The sequence below is a fragment of the Entelurus aequoreus genome, linkage group LG07 (genome assembly GCF_033978785.1).
Source record: "Entelurus aequoreus isolate RoL-2023_Sb linkage group LG07, RoL_Eaeq_v1.1, whole genome shotgun sequence".
Taxonomy (NCBI): Eukaryota; Metazoa; Chordata; class Actinopteri; order Syngnathiformes; family Syngnathidae; genus Entelurus; species Entelurus aequoreus.
Window position 1 is genome coordinate 69,936,343 of NC_084737.1, and position 20,692 is coordinate 69,957,034.

Here is a 20,692-nt window from a genome sequence, read left to right on the forward strand (position 1 = left end):
GCGGAAGTTCACCGGAAGTAGCCTGTTAATGTGTTGTGACGTTACCCTGACAACAAGGTCTGTCATGAACGTTTTCAAACTTTTTACAACTTACAGGTAACTCATCATCCCAATGATGTCATTGTCAAAAAACAAGGTAAACTTGCATGTGAATCTTTGATGTCATGTAGTGCTACAATTGTGAACGATGATGTTAGCAAAATTCGCTCGGCTCAAGCTGGCCTAGGCCTAGGCAAGTTCTCGTTTGGAGTCGCTGCAAAGTAGACTTAGTTGTGTTATCATAAAACAAAACATATCCTGATAAAGTACTTGATGTTTACCTCTCTTGTGGCTAATGTTTTGGTCACTGAGAAGTCTAAAACACAACTAAAAACAGTAGTGTTAGTCACTGCTGGACCAGTTTGCGCATGCGCTGCAAACATAACTTCCTTATACAGGTAAAAGCCAGTAAATTAGAATATTTTGAAAAACTTGATTTATTTCAGTAATTGCATTCAAAAGGTGTAACTTGTACATTATATTTATTCATTGCACACAGACTGATGCATTCAAATGTTTATTTCATTTAATTTTGATGATTTGAAGTGGCAACAAATGAAAATCCAAAATTCCGTGTGTCACAAAATTAGAATATTGTGTAAGGGTTAAATTTTGAAGACACCTGGTGCCACAAACTAATCAGCTGATTAACTCAAAACACCTGCAAAGGGCTTTAAATGCTCTCTCAGTCCAGTTCTGAAGCCTACACAAACATGGGGAAGACTTCAGATTTGACAGCTGTCCAAAAGGCAACCATCGACACATTGCACAAGGAGGGAAAGACACAAAAGGTTATTTCTGAAGAGGCTGGCTGTTCTCAGAGCTCTGTGTCCAAACACATTAATGGAGAGGCAAAGGGAAGGAAAAACTGTGGTCAGAAAAAGTGTACAAGCGATAGGGATCACCGCGCCCTGGTCAAGATTGTGAAAAAAAACCCATTCAAAAATGTGGGGGAGATTCAGAAGGAGTGGACAGCTGCTGGAGTCAGTGCTTCAAGATCCACCACCAAGAGACGCTTGAAAGACATGGGTTTCAACTGCCGCATACCTCGTGTCAAGCCACTGTTGACCAAGAAACAGCGCGAAAAGCGTCTCACCTGGGCTAAGGAAAAAAAGAGCTGGACTGCTGCTGAGTGGTCCAAAGTCATGTTTTCTGACGAAAGCAAATTTTGCATTTCCTTTGGAAATCGAGGTCCCAGAGTCTGGAGGAAGACAGGAGAGGCACAGGATCCACGTTGCCTGAAGTCTAGTGTAAAGTTTCCACCATCAGTGATGGTTTGGGGTGCCATGTCATCTGCTGGTGTCGGTCCACTCTGTTTCCTGAGATCCAGGGTCAACGCAGCTGTCTACCAGCAAGTTTTAGAGCACTTCATGCTTCCTGCTGCTGACCTGCTCTATGGAGATGGAGATTTCAAGTTCCAACAGGACTTGGCGCCTGCACACAGCGCAAAATCTACCCGTGCCTGGTTTACGGACCATGGTATTTATGTTCTAAATTGGCCCGCCAACTCCCCTGACCTTAGCCCCATAGAAAATATGTGGGGTATTGTGAAAAGGAAGATGCAGAATGCCAGACCCAAAAACGCAGAAGAGTTGAAGGCCACTATCAGAGCAACCTGGGCTCTCATAACACCTGAGCAGTGCCAGAAACTCATCGACTCCATGCCACGCCGCATTAACGCAGTAATTGAGGCAAAAGGAGCTCCAACCAACTATTGAGTATTGTACATGCTCATATTTTTCATTTTCATACTTTTCAGTTGGCCAACATTTCTAAAAATCCCTTTTTTGTATTAGCCTTAAGTAATATTCTAATTTTGTGACACACGGAATTTTGGATTTTCATTTGTTGCCACTTCAAATCATCAAAATTAAATGAAATAAACATTTGAATGCATCAGTCTGTGTGCAATGAATAAATATAATGTACAAGTTACACCTTTTGAATGCAATTACTGAAATAAATCAAGTTTTTCAAAATATTCTAATTTACTGGCTTTTACCTGTATATGTTACAATAATATTATATTTATAATATAACGTTATTTCGTAACAATATTACGCAATAACGTTAGTGCGTTCAGATTGTTTGAATAAGCGAAAATCGTTTTCGAATAACGGAGCACTTACCCAGAAATGCAAGCAATCTGACCAGAATGTCACCGTAGTGATTAAAAAGGCCGTTTTAAATGTGTCTAATGAACAATGTGGATGGATAAAAGTTTTATAATTTTTTTAATTGTAGTTGTTGACTATTTGAGATTATTAGTTAATAATTTCACGAACCAGTTGTTTGGAAGAAGAAAAAAATATATTGAAATAAGCCGATAAATTCTTTCAAATTTAAAATCGGAAAATATCTGTATCGGTTTTTTATTATCAGTATCTTTTTTTATTTATTTTATTAAATCAACATAAAAAACACAAGATACACTTACAATTAGTACACTAACCCAAAAAACCTCCCTCCCCCATTTACACTCATTCACACTCATTCACACAAAAGGGTTGTTTCTTTCTGTTATTAATATTCTGGTTTCTACATTATATATCAATATATATCAATACAGTCTGCAAGGGATGCAGTCCGTAAGCACACATGATTGTGTGTGCTGCTGGTCCACTAATAGTACTAACCTTTAACAGTTAATTTTACTTATTTTCATTAATTACTAGTTTCTATGTAACTGTTTTTATATTGTTTTACTTTATTTTTTATTCAAGAAAATGTTTTTAATTTATTTATCTTATTTTATTTATTTATTTATTTATTTAAATGACCTTATCTTCACCATACCTGGTTGTCCAAATTAGGCATAATAATGTGTTAATTCCTGGACTGTATATATCAGTATCGGTTGATATCGGTATCGGTAATTAAGGGTTTGGTCAATATAGGAATATCGGATATCGGCAAAAAGCCATTATCGGACATCCCTAATTGAAATGCATTTTGGAAAAACTGCCATTGAGTAGGGAACGGAAGTTGATGAGTTTTGGCGCATGCTCATATAAATCGGGCCGTGACCGTCAAAAAATCATCATAACTACGTCACACTGCAATTTGCACCTCTATATAAATACTGTACGAGTGTTTCGAATAATTAGCTCGCCTTTTCCATTGTTAAAAATTTTACTATATTTTACAAATCACTTCATCTGGATGACCCCAAAGTAAACTAAGAATTCACATATCTCAATTGTTTAAAATGAAGTGTTATAGTTTTTGTTGCATTGCCTTTACCTTAACATTATACACCTCAGAAGATAGATAATTTGAAATGTCTTTTTGTCACCATCTGCCTTGTGTTTTATTGATGCCAACACATTTTCTATGGAATTAAAATCTTCTTTTTTTCTTTCACATTTGCCGACATCTCAGTTCAAAACGTCTAACGATTGTAGCAAACCAGCCGAGAACCGGTGAGTAATTCTACATTGTTTTGAAAATTAAACTATTTTGTCGAATGCATGATCTGAATATTAGTGTTTGCAGGGAGGGGAAATGTGTCGTGCATTTCAAATGTGGCCCCGGCGGTACCATTCATGATGTCTTGAAACAAAGGCCGGGCTGGGTAGAAGTCAAAGAGTAAGTATGGAGCTGTGTACAAAAATATCATCCGTTTTTTTATTGAGTTTATTCCTTTTCTTTCAGTGATGGTGAATGGGACTTCCACTGGTGTGAAGTAGGATGGCTGAGGGAGAATTTTGATCATTCATTCATGGAGGAACATGTAAGGATAAACCACTTCCGCAACCGTTACGAGGTAAGGGAGCACATGCCTTACTTGTTTTATATATGTAATCCACAGCTTTAAGTAACGAAAGTAAGGTTTTTATGTTTCAGCTGACCCGCAAAGACTCCCTGTTAAAAAACCTAAAAAGATATAAAAGGGCTCTAGAAAGGGAGGCCAGCTGCACGAAGGCTTCCAAATGTGATTTTTTCCCCTGCAGCTTTGCACTGCCTAATGAATACCATCTCTTTGTGGAGGAGTTCAAGAGAAACCCTGGCAGCACCTGGATCATGAAGCCGGTTAGTTGATGACAGATGGAATGCATTAATATAATACAGCTGTAATATAATACGAAAATGAGGTCACCTACCTAGGTTTCATTCTAAAGGCTAATCTTTCCTGTGATAAAATGGCAACCAAGGTAATCAAAAAGGTCAACCAACGAACGAGATTTCTCTATAGAATCTCCTCTCTGGTCAACAAAAGCACCATGAAGATTCTAGCGGGAACTCTCATTCAACCCTTTTTCGATTAGGCATGCACCTCCTGGTACCCCAGCACCTCCAAAACCCTCAAATCTAGACTCCAAACATCCCAGAACAAGCTAGTCAGGTTACTTCTAGACCTCCACCCCAGATCACACCTCACTCCTACCCACTTCTCCAAAGTGGGCTGGCTCAGGGTGGAGGACAGAGTAAAACAACTTGCACTGAGCCTAGTCTATAAAATCCGCTACACCTCCCTGATACCGAAGTACATGTCAAACTACTTCCTTAACGTAAATGACCGCCATAACCACAACACCAGAGGGAGCTCCACTAACCACGTTAAACCCAGATTCCGATCTAACAAAGGTCTTAACTCATTCTCCTTCTATGCCACATCAATATGGAATGCACTCCCAACAGCTGTAAAAGAAAGGGCATCTCTATCCTCCTTCAAAACCGCACTAAAAGAACACCTCCAGGCAACTTCAACCGTAAACTAACCAACTTCCTTTCACATCCTACCTCCCCGGATTGTAAATAATCAAATGTAGATACTTATTCTTATTCTTAAGCTCTCTGATCTTTATCTCTACGTCCACTACTTGCTGTACATATCCTACCAAGTCAGTCCTACACTGTTCCAATGTCCATTTCCCTGATGATGCAATTGTTGATGACTGAAGTGTTGATAACAACCAAACCTACCCCCCCACCATCCACACCCCGGATTATAAATAATGTAAATAATTCAATGTATATACTCTGATGATTAACTTGTGTGATGACTGTATTATAATGATAGTATATATCTGTATCATGAATCAATTTAAGTGGACCCCGACTTAAACAAGTTGAAAAACTTATTCGGGTGTTACCATTTAGTGGTCAATTGTACGGAATATGTACTTCACTGTGCAATCTACTAATAAAAGTTTCAATCAATCAATCAATCAAAGCTGAATGTTCACAATGAACAGGAATCAACCTTTTATATAGATGTTTCATCCCTTACAATGGCATATTCCAGGGATATTCAACTAAAATGTTTTGAGGGCCACATTTCCAGAAAGTGAGGTACAGGGGGGCTGGACTTAGACTTAGTCTTAATTTGTATATTCCAGACAACCAGTGTCGTCGACAGTAGGCATTTAATTTTGGTCTATTCATTTTGTCAGAGTTACAGGAGCAATCTTCATTTTTTGAGGACCTTCTGCAAAAAAAAGCACGTCAAAGATTATCTCTATGACAGCACATCAAGTGATTTTAAGAATCTACTGCCAAAAATGTGAGTCTCTCTCAAGTGTTTTGACCCGACCTTGAATAGCCCAAATGATGAAAAAGAGAGGACTTCAAATGGCGCCTTGAGGAACACCACTAGTTTTAACTAAAGATGTTGAACTAATGACTACTGGCTGCCTCTGAAGTAAACAAGCTACAGCAACAGCTTAGTTATATAAATCACATTACACTCAAAAGTTTGTGATTAACGCGGTCCATAAAATACCGATCACGTTCTTGGGATTGCGTTTCATAGGAATCCCTATTTTTTACCCTTTTCTTTTCGAAAAAGTTATGCGCTGTAGCTCGGCTGCCTAAACCTCCTTGGTGGATTGTGCCGCCACGTCACAGAATGGGACTATCCACCAGTTCGTTTGGACATCACTGAGTCAATACATTTTTTTTTTTATTTAGTGACTTTTTTTTCAAATACCTTCTTTTTGGAGACTTTTATAAAGATTTACTCTGTAAGTGTTAGGATCTGGTCGCAAAGGACAACAGGAAGCAGCTTGCCGGTATGAATGCTTGTTTATGCCCTCTGCATAAAATTATATCCAGTTAGCAGGAAGCTAACTGGAACTCAAAGGGTCGCCAACAACGAACAACAAGTGGTCTAAGTGTAGCAATGAAGACGTGTAACTGTTGCGTACAGTAAACTAACACAGGCCATTACTTTAGTGGTTAGAGTGTCCCCCCTGAGATCGGTAGGTTGTGAGTTCAAACCCCGGCCGGGTCATACCAAAGACTATAAAAATGGGACCCATTACCTCCCTGCTTGGCACTCAGCATCAAGGGTTGGAATTGGGGGTTAAATCACCAAAAATGATTCCCGGGCGTGGCTACGCTGCTGCCCACTGCTCCCCTCACCTCCCAGGGGGTGATCAAGGGGATGGGTCAAATGCAGAGGACAAATTTCACCACACCTAGTGTGTGTGTGACAATCATTGGTACTTTAACTTTAACTTTTAAGTGTGTAAATATGCGATACTTTGGTGAAAAACAACATGATTTGACTCTGGTGGGGAAAAAAACTAAAATTTGGGGTCCATGGCGCGATCGCGTTAAATAAAACATTGCGTTACATTGGACTGCATTATATCGAACTTTTGAGCATATGAAAAAAAGTGTAACTTCCAAAAAGGAGAGGACCTAAAAGGGTGCCTTGAGGAACGCTTCAGTTATGTAAATCACAAGTCTGGACCCCAGTGTTCTATGTTTGTTAGCATGTTAAAATTTCAATGCAAGGATCTTCCGTTGTGTTTACAGTGGTCAAAGTTCCTCTATACAACAGGAGCACTCTTGTGTTTTTAGGAATTTGCTACAAAAATGTTTGTCTCCCAAGTTTCGAACTGAACCTGGGGGCCGGTAAAGTGTCATTCCCGGGCCGGATTTGACCCATGAGCCGCCAGTGGAACAGCCCTGCACTATGTGCTCTAAAGACTTACATTTGTTTCGCATTAGAATGAGTATGAATGACCACTCCACTTAACAAGCAACTGCATTCAAGGAGATTTCTCTGTATTTTTTTACAGGCTGCAAAATCTCAAGGTGCAGGCATCTTCCTTTTTAGAAAACTGAAAGACATCATGGACTGGAGGAAGGTAAATGTGTCTTTACTTTTGAATAGAAACATATGGACATACCAACATGATATAACCTGATTGATGACATTGTCCTCCAGCATGACGCCACTCGCTCAGAAGAGCAGAAAGATGCAGCTCAAGTGGAAAGCTATGTGGCGCAGCGCTATATTGAGAACCCCTACCTGCTTGGTGGTAATTCACAGACTCAAAAATACTGTACAGTGTTCCCTCGATTACTTTCCGAACACCCCTTTAGTGTGTACATTTCCGTCAAGTAGGGACAATATTTATTGTATGATTTACGGTACATCGACATTATATGTAATCAGCTCTGTATTCTTCTTTGTGAGCTCTCCACACACTCTTATATGCACTTTAAATGCTTCATACAATCTAAAACTGACATAATTTCAACACTTCAATTGCCTCTCAAATCTTAGTGTTATCTCCATGTACTTTAAAATCTGCAATTCACTGAACCCCAGGCTTTTTGTGGCCCGAAACATGTTTTTTGTTTGTGGCCCTATTTCGGTCTTTAAAATTACCTATGTAACACGCTAGGGCTGACTGCAGCCTAGTGAGTATTGTAAAGGTGTAGGTGTTGTTTCATGATTAGATTGTTTTCTTCAAATTAAAAAGTTATTTAGAAAGTTTTAAACTTTTTTTATGCTTTTGCAACAGAAATATACCATTTATAATTAATAGTTCTTCCTTCGCCAAAATTAATTTACTCAACACCAATTAACAGTGACTCTAGGCAACAAGAAGTAGACTTAGCTATGGGAGTGAAAGCATAAAAGATTCAACCAACATAAATGCAGTTCATGTAGTTTATAAGTAGATATTAAAAATAAGGTATCATTACAAGCTATGTGAAGATATGTATTTACTATAAATAATCATGTATGAACACCAAACAAAAAGACTACATTGACCACTATTCACTTCAATCCGGTATGTTTAATAGTATTGTGTTTATATTCCAGGTAATGTCCAAAGTTTATATGAAAAGGTGAAAAAAACATATGTTGATATGTTCAAGGGGAAAAAAAGTTTGTGATCGCATTGAAGCCAATTTAAAACTGCTATGCCGCTTTGTCATTAATTGAACAAGTAAACAAAACACAATAATGAGCAAAAACTGAAAAACATTTTTTTAGACATTATTACAGTATATGTTCTTAGGGAACTGACCTTTTTTGTAATTTTGCCTATCATTCACAATCCTTATGAGGGAGTGTTTGTTTTTGGATTCTAAATTGTAATAATTGGCTCAATTTGGAATAATTTGGAACAATTTCCCTTGTGGATCAATAAAGTTTATCTAAGTCTAAGTCGTTCTAGGTGGCTAGCAATGGTGCTTGGAGTAATCCATTTGGCCCTTCATCCATCCATCCATTTTCTACCGCTTGTCCCTTTCGAGGTCGCGGGGGGTGCTGGAGCCTATCTCAGCTGCATTCGGGGGGAAGGCGGTGTACACCTTGGACAAGTCGCCACCTCATCACAGGGACAACACAGATAGACAGACAACAGACAGACAACATTCACACTCACATTCACACACTAGGGCCTATTTAGTGTTGCCAGTCAACATATCCCCAGGTGCATGTCTTTGGAGGTGGGAGGAAGCCGGAGTACTCGGAGGGAACCCACGCAGTCACGAGGAGAACATGCAAACTCCACACAGAAAGATCCCGAGCAATCATTCTAAAAATGTATCCAAAAAACGCCAACAATACTCCAGTTACATCTCCTGAATATTAACCAAGTATTAGCAATATTGTTATTATAAGCATTTAAACAGACAAACCATTTGTTGCCGCGCCGTGATCACATAGCGCTAATTATGCAGTGTTGACACACTGAGCTCATAATCGCCTGTTAGTTACCGATAGTTAAGTCTAGATTATAAATCACGCCTCTTATCTGGATAGAATAGGGTTATGGAAGTTGATCATCTGTGACATTCAACATACACCTGGAGATGGCAAGAAAGACACAAAAAGACGCTGGTTTGCGACACCTTTTTTTTATATATATAACCCTTAGCAAGGATTATGATTAATTCTTCATCTAATTAAAACATCCCATCAGTCAGCATCCAATTGAGAGCAGACATTGTACAGTAAGAGGGAGCGGCTCCCATAAGCTTCGTTGTTAGCTGGCTTTCAAATACGTTTATTAACGAGTCAGAATGCATAAAAAAAAAAAAAAAAAAGTGTCTTAATCTCAAATAGAGATTGATAGGCGAAATTCATAAAAATTGCAGTTACCTTGTTACGAAAAGATTACATTTTTGTATATTCAACCTGATATAATTATATAATACAGCCATAAATCTGCCACGATGACTGTGGTCGAAGCGATGCTAAATTAGCATTTATCTCTATTGGCTTTTGAATGGACACGGCTGCATTGCTGCCAAACTGAAATAAAACTATTACAAAGAACACCGCTGAATAAAAGTTTAGCAGAAACAAAGTGCAATTGTATTAATTTGGTCATTCCATCCATCAAAGTAGAATCAATCAATGTTTACTTATGTAGCCCAAAATCACGAGTGTCTCAAAGGGCTGCACAAGCCACAACGACATCCTCGGCTCAGATCCCACATCAGGGCAAGAAAAAACTCAATGGGATGACAATGAGAAACCTTGGAGGGGACCCGCCCCGGTGCAATGGACGTCGAGTGGATCTAGCATAATAGTGTGAGAGTCCAGTCCATAGTGGATCTAGCATAATATTGTGAGAGTCCAGTCCATAGTGGATCTAACATAATAATGTGAGAGTCCAGTCCATAGTGGGGCCAGCAGGAGATCATCCTAAGTGGAGACAAGTCAGCAGCGCAGAGACGTCCCCAACTGATGCACAGATGAGTGGTCCACCCTGGGTCCCGACTTTTAACAGTTAGCGCTTCATCTGTGGTCACCCCCACCCCCCACCCCCACCCCCAGCAGAGCAGAAAAGAAACGGCAGATCAACTGGTCTAAAAGAGGGTCTATTTAAAGGCTAGACTATACAAATGAGTTTTACCGGGAGGGCATTCCAGAGTAGTGGAGCCCGAATAGAAAACGCTCTATAGCCCGCAGACTTTTTTTGGGCTCTGGGAATCACTACGCAAACGCCTGCAGAGCACGACAACCACAATGATGATCAGCTACTCTTGTGACACATCGCCATGATCATGTAGCCATGTAGTGATTATGCCTGAGACCGCGGTATGTGAACTGCAGAGTTGCGAGGGACCACTGTACGTACACTTTACATTCTGTAAGAAAAAGTAAACCCATATTTGATTCTGATTTTGTCTCCACAGGCAGGAAGTTCGATCTGAGGGTCTATGTGATGGTCACATCAGTATGTAAATACATATGCTAAGTCAACATTCTATTTAAATTGTATTATTCTTATAGCATCTAATACGGAAATATGTGTCTCAGTATTTTCCATTGAAGGCATGGCTTTATCGGGAGGGCTTTGCTCGCCTTTCAAGCACACGTTTCTCTCTGGATAGTATTGATGACAAGTGTATCCTTGTTGAACATTTAGTGGTATTAATGTCGATTGTGTGGTTTTAATATTAACATACTGCTTATTTACTGGACAGGTTGAGCATTTGTGTCGTTTCTAAATGTTCCTTAGTGCATTTTTACAGATGTACATCTCACTAATGTGGCTGTTCAAAAAACAGCACCTGACTATGATCCTGAAAAGGTGAGTCATGTATGGTAACATCGCTGTGGAAATAATTCTACCGTTACCTTGTCACTCACCTTGTGCTGGACTTTGCACAGGGATGTAAATGGAAGATCCTGAAACTGCGTAAGTACCTGACTGCAAAGCATGGGATACAGGTGGTAGAAACTCTATTTACAGAGATGGATAACATCTTCATCAGCAGTCTACAGAGTGTGCAGAAGATCATTATAAATGACAAACACTGCTTTGAACTCTACGGCTACGACATTTTGCTGGATGAGAACCTCAAACCGTGAGTTTAGATTTGCCAAACTGTAGGACTATTCTCTGCACATCAACATTCATTGTTTGTCTAAGAAGCTTCGACTGAAATGTTAGTCTTTTCCCACTCCACTCCCCTCCTGCTTGACAATGCTTGGTAAACATATGCCATGACATGACCTGTCATCTTTAACATGTGTATACATGGCCTCACTCATCATCTTATTGTAGGTGGTTGATTGAGGTGAACGCCTCTCCGTCGCTCGCACCCAGCAGTCAGGAGGATTACGACATGAAGTACAGACTGCTGGAAGATACTGTAAATATTGTGGATATGGAGAAAAGGTAAATTACGAGAAGTGTTGCTGATGTATTTCTGTTTATATATTGTACCTATGAATGACGATATTGCAGACATCAACAGTACTGTACCTCCTTAGGTTGACTGGGAAAGAAAAGAGGGTGGGCGGATATGATCTTATGTGGAATGATGGACCTGTCTACAGAGAGGATTATGACTGTGAAATATTTAGTTGTTCATGTTTAAAAGCCAACACAAACTTGGGTAAGGTCACATTGTTTAAGGTATGGAATCTTACTGTTATACAACGTGTCAATAATATGCTATCATTCATTACTCCTGTGACACTCTTATTTTTGTGCAGGATGCATGAATGACAGAGAAAACCATATTTTTAAACAATTTCCCGACCAGAAGATTTGATGTTGTTCCACAAAAGAACTTAATAGGGCTGCACATAGCTTCACTATTGAGTCGTATTTGAAGACTCAGTCAGGTTAGTCTACACCAGTGCTTTTCAATTATTTTCTGTGACACTCCCCAAAGAAGCAGTACATTTTTCATGCCCCCCCCCCCAATTGCCCACCGCAAATATAAATAGTATTGTCTATAAAATTGTTATAAGTACACTTCTGCAAAAAATAACATCCTTAATAATGTTAAACAAAACAATACACCGTTTTTTCATCCTCTCCCACTATAGACAAAGTGAAGCCAAGCGCTACATCCATCCATCCATTTTCTACCGCTTGTCCCTTTCGGAGTCACGGGGGGTGCTGGAGCCTATCTCACATACTCTTTGTTATATTCTAATACAGCAAAAACCATACCTGCCCCCGAGTTAAGTTCACAACTTAGGAGACAAACATTTTAGTTTTTCAAATTCCCAAAAACAAGTCAGTGCTCCTGTTGTATAGAAGAATTTGGACCACTGTAAACACATTGGAAGATTCTTGCATTGCCATTTGAATTTCCTAAAGCCCAGCATCCCCTAAAGCGGACGTTTGGATTTTGCATAACAGGGCTATTTTCTTCAGAAATTTCTAACTGATAAAATACATAGACCAAAGACAAATGTCCACTGCAGAGGATGGTGATTGTAAAAATAATAATAATAATGACGGGAGAAGCGACTTGTCCAGGATGTACCCTGCTTTCCGCCCGAGTGCAGCTAGGATAGGCTCCAGCCCCCTGCAACAAACGGTAGACAAATGGATGGATGGATAAAGGGAAAGTTAGCTTTCTGGAAATGTGGCCCCTTGTGCAATTTGGTTCAAAAGCCTTCTTCTACACGACTCAAATATTTCAGTATTACTTGTGTAAAAGTTACTCTGGTCATTTTTACACTGAATAAGATTCAAATCCAGGATATTTAAGCTATGGATGGCATTTTGCTAAATTTAGAGCCTGATCAACTAAAAGTTTGCGTGTACTTAAACATTTGCAAACTTCATAGCACACCCAAAGCTGATTTACTGAACTTGTGCGCAGAGAATTGTGTTTCTGTAGTGAGCAGAATAAGGAGTTAAATCCATTTATTGTGTCTGTCTTCATGAATATGCAGAATATTTGCTGATCATCAGAACGCCCACAATACTGGGAGGAGAAAATGCAAATGTAATTATTCAGCACACGCAACGTGATTTATCAAGGCTGATTACTGTTCTGCGAGCTCTATTTTGCGTTTTTATGTAGCAAGTCTAAAAAGCATGTGCAAACTGACAAGAATTCTATACACACAGCTGTAAGAAACGAGGTGCTTGTGCTGCAAAGACAGACAATGGACAGATAATCCTCCGTCCTATATGTGTGTTTTAACATATTTGGACTGTCAGAAATAAAAATATTAAACATATCATCTATTCGGCAATATCATTTTGTAATTTTATAGCTGCTGGATGACTTAAGGGACTGATTAAAACAAATTCAATTAATGCGTTTTGGTGTCTGTTGGCGTTTTCTTTAATGCAGTATGTAAACTTTGATTATAATCTCCTATATGAAAAGACGTCTTTCTTTCTTTTTTTCATTTTAATTTTTATTGACATCCAGCATCAGACATTCCTATCCATTACATCATATTTGCATGCATCATACCTCTATTGTCTGCCCTAAATGTCAAAATATTTTCTTGTTTATATCCCAACGATGCCTCCCCCAACCCCAAAAAAAGAAAAAAAAACAGCAAGAAAAGTAAACTAAGTAATAATAATATTTACAGAAAAATCTATTTAAAAAAATACAAATGAATTAATAATAATTATCAAAAAGAAAAGAAAATAATATAAACAGATAGTAAATTAAAAAAAATATATATATAGACAGATAGGGAATAATCTTTTTTTAAACAGTACAATCACTAATTGGAGAAAAATAAAATCAGGCCTATGGGGCGTGACATAATTGACCCAGTTTTCCCAGTATGAAGTGAATTTCTCCAATTTATAATTAATAATAGTCAAGAAGACGTCTTTCAATAAGCTTTTTATTGCGTTTAGATCATTCTGGACGCATGAATGCGCTGCTGTTGTGATGGTTCACTGCCTCCCTGCAGCGCTGAAAATAGCTTCTGTTGCCTATAGATTGCGATTTCATATTGCAGAAAAGGTGTTACATAATATAGATGTGTGCTGTTAGTTCAACAACATCGCACACAGGTTGGAGAGCACAATAACATAAATGTGGAGGGCACATAATGCCAGTAGTATACACAATAACCTCATTTAAATAGGGTGGTCTGCACCACTTTTTAATTGTCCACTCAGTCTTAGTCGATCACACGCAACACGCCCACTAATAGTACACACGATATTAGAGTTTGCACACCCTGTTTAGCGCGTGTTATTTGGATCCCAGTTTATAATAAAAACAATTAGCACTGCACCACGTTTTTTAATTTGTTTTTAAAAGCAGCCTTAAAAACAGCTTCTTTTATACAATTTATAACTGTTACACATTCAGCAAAAAATAAATGAATGGTGTCTATGAAGTCCCTTATTACAAGTAAACACATTTTGTTATAAAATTATCATTCAATTAACTTTTGTATTGGCACCTTGATTTATTGATATTAGTTATATTGGCAGTATTTTTTTCTCTCCATATTCCAATACTCAAGTAATTAAAATTATATTCACTTCCATAATGGCAATGGCATCAGTGATCTTTGACTTGTGGGTGTTAATGACCCAGGTGTATTTATCTTGGAGATGAACAATGTATCTATACATCTGTGTTTGACCGATACATATCTTAAACATAACAGAAAGGAGTCAAGGGTGTAATATACAGCCCTTTGAGACACTTTTGATTTAGGGCTATATAAATAAACATTGATTGATTGATTGATTGATTAATATATAGCTAGGAAATAGTGACGTGAGGTTCGTCAACGAGTCGAGTCTTTTGAGCGGCTCTTTGAAGTGACCGATGAGAACCTATTTTCAGTTGAGAGTTGTTAGCGAGCCATTTTTATTAGGGATTTTAATCATACAGCAACTTGCTATTTGATTAAGAATCGGTTCTCGATTCAACAAAATTCTCTGTTTTAACCGATTCTCGCAGAATATTGTTTGGTATAAATATTTAAATAACACCTTCTCAAAACAGGTTACAGCCAGGTTACAAAAACTCCTCTTTGCTGTCGATGTATGACGGCTAAAAAAAACGTATTTTAAAAAAAAATTGATTTTGAAAAAAATATGAATGGATTGGATTGGCAAACATTTGAATTGCAATTTAAATGTGAATTCATTCTTTTCAGCACCCGTAGTTTTTTCATGAAAATTGCCCACGCGGCTTACAGTTTTAGTGTGCTATTTTTACTGCCGTATCAAGGAGATATTAGCGCCTGACTAAAAGTAATTCAACAGATAGAATAGTGGGGTTAGTTTGGCGTTTACATTTTTATCATGTGCACATTTGTATTCTAGTTGTATTCAAATGTATTGTACACATATGTATACATCCATCCATATATCTTATTCCGCTTATTCGAGGTCAGGTCGCGGGGGCAGCAGCCCAAGCAAAGAAGCTTAAGACTTCCCTCTCCCCAGTCACTTCGTCCAGCTCTTTTTCCGGGGGATCCCGAGGCGTTCTGTTGACGTATTTGTTTAATCCGGAGCCAGAAGATGTTTAAAGAGGACACGATGCATAAACTTTAAAATCAGAAGTATTTATTCCCTATTGGATACAATTCTAATACAATTTGTCTGAGCGCTATCTGTCCCTAGTATCAACATGGCGACTTACACAGGGCCGTTCGGATGCGCCCTTACCCTCGCACTCTTACAATATACAGGTATATCACAATGTATGAATATGCAATGAGGTGTCTGCTTCCAGGGGTGGAATCTTCCTCTGCCTTCTCCTTTCTGGACTCCAACTTCATATCTGGGGTTGTCCTATAGACCTCGGCAAAGAAGCCACATCAACAGTGGCAAGAATGGGGGCGATAAGAGTGAATGTGCATAGGCATGCACTTGGACCCAGTTTCAACTGAAACTTAGAACATATGATTAGTTGCACGGCCTATTCTAAGCATATCTATACTAAACATTTCTTAATCACTTCATCCTTCATTATCTTAATTATATCCCAACGTAATATATCCCAACAGTTCCCAGGCCAGCTTAGAGACATAGTCTCCCCAACGTGTCCTGGGTCTTCCCGGGGCCTTCCACTGGTCGGACGTGCCAATAACACCTCCCCAAGGAGGCGTTTGGGGGCATCCCGACTAGATGTCGGAACCACCTCATCTGTCTTCTCTCGATGTGGAGGAGCAGCTGCTTTACTTTGAGTTCCTCCTAAATGGCAGAGCTTCTCACCCTATCTCTAAGGTCGAGCCCCGCCACCCGACGGAAGAAACTAATTTTGGCCGCTTGTACCCGTGATCTTGTCTTTTCGGTTATAAGTTAAAAGTTAAAGTTAAAGTACCAATGATTGTCACACACACACTAGGTGTGGTGAAATTTGTCCTCTGCATTTGACCCATCCCCTTGTTCACCCCCTGGGAGGTGAGGAGAGCAGTGGGCAGCAGCGGTGCCGCACCCGGGAATAATTTTTGGTGATTTAACCCCCAATTCCAACCCTTGATGCTGAGTGCCAAGCAGGGAGGTAATGGGTCCCATTTTTTTATAGTCTTTGGTATGACTCGGCCGGGGTTTGAACTCACAACCTACCCCAAAGCTCATGACCATAGGTGAGGGTAGGAACGTAGATTGACTGGTAAATCGAGAGCTCCGGCCCAGCTCTTTTTTCACTACGGACCGATAACAGGGTCCACATCACTGCAGACGCCACACCGATCTGCCTGTCGATCTCACGATACAATTTTTCCTCACTCGTGAATAAGACTCTGAGGTACTTGAAGTCCTCTATATGTACACTACCGTTCAAAAGTTTGGGGTCACATTGAAATGTCCATATTTTTTAAGGAAAAGCACTGTACTTTTCAATGAAGATAACTTTAAACTAGTCTTAACTTTAAAGAAATGCACTCTATACATTGCTAATGTGGTAAATGACTATTCTAGCTGCAAATGTCTGGTTTTTGGTGCAATATCTACATAGGTGTATAGAGGCCCGTTTCCAGCAACTATCACTCCAGTGTTCTAATGGTACAATGTGTTTGCTCATTGGCTCAGAAGGCTAATTGATGATTAGAAAACCCTTGTGCAATCATGTTCACACATCTGAAAACAGTTTAGCTCGTTACAGAAGCTACAAAACTGACCTTCCGTTGAGCAGATTGAGTTTCTGGAGCATCACATTTGTGGGGTCAATTAAACGCTTAAAATGGCCAGAAAAAGAGAACTTTCATTTGAAACTCGACAGTCTATTCTTGTTCTTAGAAATGAAGGCTCAAACACAAAATTGTTTGGGTGACCCCAAACTTTTGAACGGTAGTGTATAAATATATACATATTGTTAAAATGGTGGAATCATCTGTAACATACAGTTGTTATTGTGCCACTACGTTTTTTTTAAGGTAAAGTTCAGTTTGTGATAAGATACAAGGATGGACTACTGTAAAATGTAGCTACGTCGCCACCTGATTTTATGTGTAGCTCACCAAAATGTCGAAGAATACTTGCGTAAACTTTTGATGCCGTAGTAAGTACCTCAATTTATGAAATTTCTTAACTCTTAGATCAAAAGACTTGTATCTCTAATCAATTGTCTTCCATTGAAATTGTAATCAATTGAATTGGTACCTGATAACTGTTGTATAAAATAGAATGTACTACTAACAATTACAGTAGTTTTATGAAGTAATGTAATAATAATGTAGTGTTTACCTTAGAGAGTGGACTTCTACGGTCTGTCCTTCCAGCTGCTTCTCCGTCAAAACACGCAGATTTTCCATATTTTCGTGGATAAATGTCCGCCGTTGAGATACAATTTCAACATTATTGGCTCGCGTTACAAATTCTGTTTCAGTATGGTGATACGCTCAAATTGTTTCACCAAGTTAGCAACAAGTTTTCAATGATTTCCTTTTTTTAATTCAATGACTATGATCTGATTCTTCTTAGCACTGTCCTATACACAGAAGTTTCTTTCTTCCCATGTTTGAAAAACAAAATGATGTCGATCTGTAGCTCTAAGCTAATGCTCGCAAGTAAGACCAGATGTTTTTGGCAGATCTTACGGGGTTCACTGTGGCATTTGCTACGCCAATTAATGGCAGGGATGCTTGTAACTAAAATTTTTGCTTGCAACTCAAAGCGTCACAATTAGCCGAGCGACAGCTCTTATCTCAAAACACTGCGCAAAATACTGTTTCATCCATTACTACAGTATTTTGGATTCACAATTATTCAGCACAGTAGACATACGGTTTTGTTATGTCTTTTACTAAATGTTTCTCTCATAAGTATGACAATGTAAACATAATGATGACAATAATAAATACAGGTCAACCACAACAAACACATACATAAATAGAACTATGGTGTATAAAATTTGGAAAAATATGCATTTACATTCATAGCAAACATTACAACGTCTTTAAATTCGACAGAGCTCAGCTCTATGCAAAATATATTTCATATTTTTCAAAGACAAACAATCCAAGCGGGTTAATACACAAAAAGCCCTTTTCAACAAAAATGTAAAACTATTGCATTCTTTCCTGCAGCATGTTGCCATTTCTTCATAAACCCGCTTCTCAGACAAAGTTGCAATGAACACAAATAACACGTCTTAAAAATGAGGCATCAAAGAGCAAACTGAAGCAATAAATAATAATAAATAGAACAATAAAGCAATGAAAACAAAAACATTTCTACATTAAGATCTCCACTGGTAATGGATGTCTATTATCATATTTAGTAATGAAAATATATCAGTTGCTGGTAACCTTCACGATGGAACTTATTCTGAAAGCTGGCCACTAGATGCCCATTTCATTTTCAACATTATTAGCATAACAAGAAATGGCTACGCTGTGCAGTTTGGGTCCAATTGCATGAAGCTGAGTATTCAGATTTTGGAGGCAATACATAATAACTTCCATTTAGCCTACAGTGCAACATTGTGATCTTAAATTACTGTTTCATGTCATGTGCTTTAAAGGTCCTGATGGTTATATTGTTACATGACTGCGACATAACATTATAACATGTTAGTATTACACAGAAAGCGAGCTTAGGTTGAAGCTAGCATGCCAGGTGACCACGGGAGTAAAGCACTACAGGCCTAGAAGCGTTACTTAGCAGCAGATTGGACGTTTTTTGTTTTGCCACCATTGGGTGGAGCCTTGGAGATAGACTGTGGTTCTTTAGCAGATTTTTTCACGGTGGGCTTTGACGGCTGATCTCCTGCCTCCTTCTCTGATTTCTTGGCCTCTTTCTTACTAGACCCAAGAACCCGTTTGTCTGCTCCGACTGCTTTGACCGCACTCTGGTCCTTTTTAACATCGGTCACAGAGTTAGCTCTGACTCGGCTCTTCTTCATATGACTTTTACCATTTGGGGTTGTTGCAGATTCCTGCGCTTGCTTTCTGGCGTTGCCTACTGCCTGCATGTGCCTGAGATGGCGCCTTCCAACTGAGGGGCTCAGAGGAAACTGCACCCCGCCTCCGCCTTGTGCTCCTTGGCCCCTACCTTCTTTGGTAGCTTCTTGCGTCTCACTGCAACTTCTCTTCATGGGTGCACCCGGTCGGGTTCTACGCTCTAGCAGTGGGCTGAGACGTGAGTGGCGCTGGTAGGCATAGGCTGAACAACTCCCGTTACACAGCGGATAGCGAAGGTGACAGTGTGGGCACACCGGGAGGCGGGAGGGCTGGTGTTGGGTGGCAGCAGAGGCAGGCGATGGTGGATTGATGATGCACGGGAAGGCTCGCTGGCTCTGTCGCGGCCCCTTTGGGGAATTCAGTCGTGATGATGGAGCTGTGTGAGGTCTGGGTGAGTGACCTGCCGTGACCTGCGGTCTCCCAGGCGGACGGCTGACTTCTGTCTGCACTGTTTGGATCTGGAGCCACTCCAGCTGCAGTAGTCTCTCCAGGAACCTCTCCAAAGGCCTCACCGGCTTGGGCCTGGGAGCACCACGACCCTCTGTGTGAAGAAACACCGCAAGCTGTCTAAGGCTCCAGGTGTTGAAGGGTGGCGGCAGAAAGTCTGGGTAAGAGTGGGCAGGTGTCTCACTCTCGTTCTTGTCTTCGCCGCCGCCGCAGTCCCCATGTGGTCCTGGGATGTCCGGTGGAAAGTCGTTACAGCTGATGACTTCCGCTCTGAGGTTCAAATGAGGCGGTGTGCACGGAGTGCACGGCGACGGCAGCACGGGCAGCCTCTCCGAGTCGGACAGGTCACTGGCACTGTCGCTGTCGTCAACCTTGTAGGGGTCGTGAAGGGCCTCGAGGATAGGGGTGGGGGAATGCGTCAACGGGTGCTCCGGCGTGTGTCGTAGTCCTGATATAGGGGCCAGCGGGAGAGAGAGAGCGTGGCGATTTTTACCCATCCCCCGGTGATGATTCTGCTGTAGCGGAGTGCTGCACTGGGACGTCCTCCTCTCCTCGTGTCGGAGCACGTTCACATGACGGACATTTCGCTCCTCTGCTGGGCTGTGAGAAAGACACAAGCATGAGTGTGGAGGGAAGAAGAGGGTTGTTGTTTCTTTAATCTTCTATGTTAGGTTTGAAAATCCTAAATGTCATTATTGAGTTTGAGTTTATTTCGAACATGCAAGCATACAACATGATACATCACAATTTCCAGTTTCTCTTTTCAACATGTTCGAAAAGGAGTAGGAATAAGCAGATCTTATTTAATCCCACCCCTTTGCTTTTACATAACAGTTGCTAAAACTT

At 39.9% G+C, this 20,692-nt stretch overlaps 3 protein-coding genes across 5 annotated transcripts in view; 2 read left to right on the top strand and 1 right to left on the bottom strand.

Annotated features, from left to right (window-relative positions):
- Positions 1-11,871, top strand: ttll9 (tubulin tyrosine ligase-like family, member 9). 2 transcript variants are annotated; one of them, XM_062054374.1, is made up of 14 exons: positions 1-136; positions 3,421-3,461; positions 3,535-3,627; positions 3,694-3,805; positions 3,871-4,071; positions 7,071-7,139; positions 7,220-7,313; positions 10,438-10,478; positions 10,562-10,649; positions 10,777-10,835; positions 10,916-11,112; positions 11,313-11,426; positions 11,522-11,646; positions 11,747-11,871. In XM_062054374.1, the coding sequence occupies exons 1-14, from the start codon at positions 113-115 to the stop codon at positions 11,803-11,805; spliced, it is 1,317 nt and encodes a 438-aa protein (XP_061910358.1). In that variant the 5' UTR covers positions 1-112; the 3' UTR covers positions 11,806-11,871. The 2 variants fall into 2 exon arrangements, with proteins under 2 accessions (XP_061910358.1, XP_061910359.1); XM_062054375.1 differs by having other exon boundaries at positions 3,886-4,071.
- ppp1r3da (protein phosphatase 1, regulatory subunit 3Da) overlaps positions 11,760-20,692 on the top strand; it is a 24,158-nt gene continuing 15,225 nt past the window's right edge. Inside the window, exon 1 of the mRNA XM_062054379.1 lies at positions 11,760-11,878. The gene's annotated coding sequence lies outside the window, so the exon portion shown is untranslated. The remainder of the gene's footprint in view (positions 11,879-20,692) is intronic.
- Positions 18,186-20,692, bottom strand: part of fam217ba (family with sequence similarity 217 member Ba) — an 8,595-nt gene continuing 6,088 nt past the window's right edge. The window contains exons 4-5 of one of the 2 annotated variants that reach the window (XM_062054373.1): positions 20,031-20,446; positions 18,186-19,940 (exon numbers count right to left, since the gene is read on the bottom strand). In XM_062054373.1, coding sequence (XP_061910357.1) covers positions 19,093-19,940; positions 20,031-20,446 — 1,264 coding nt within the window. In that variant the 3' untranslated portion in view covers positions 18,186-19,092. Of the gene's footprint in view, positions 20,447-20,692 lie in introns of both variants that reach the window. The other variant, XM_062054372.1, reaches the window with a different exon arrangement.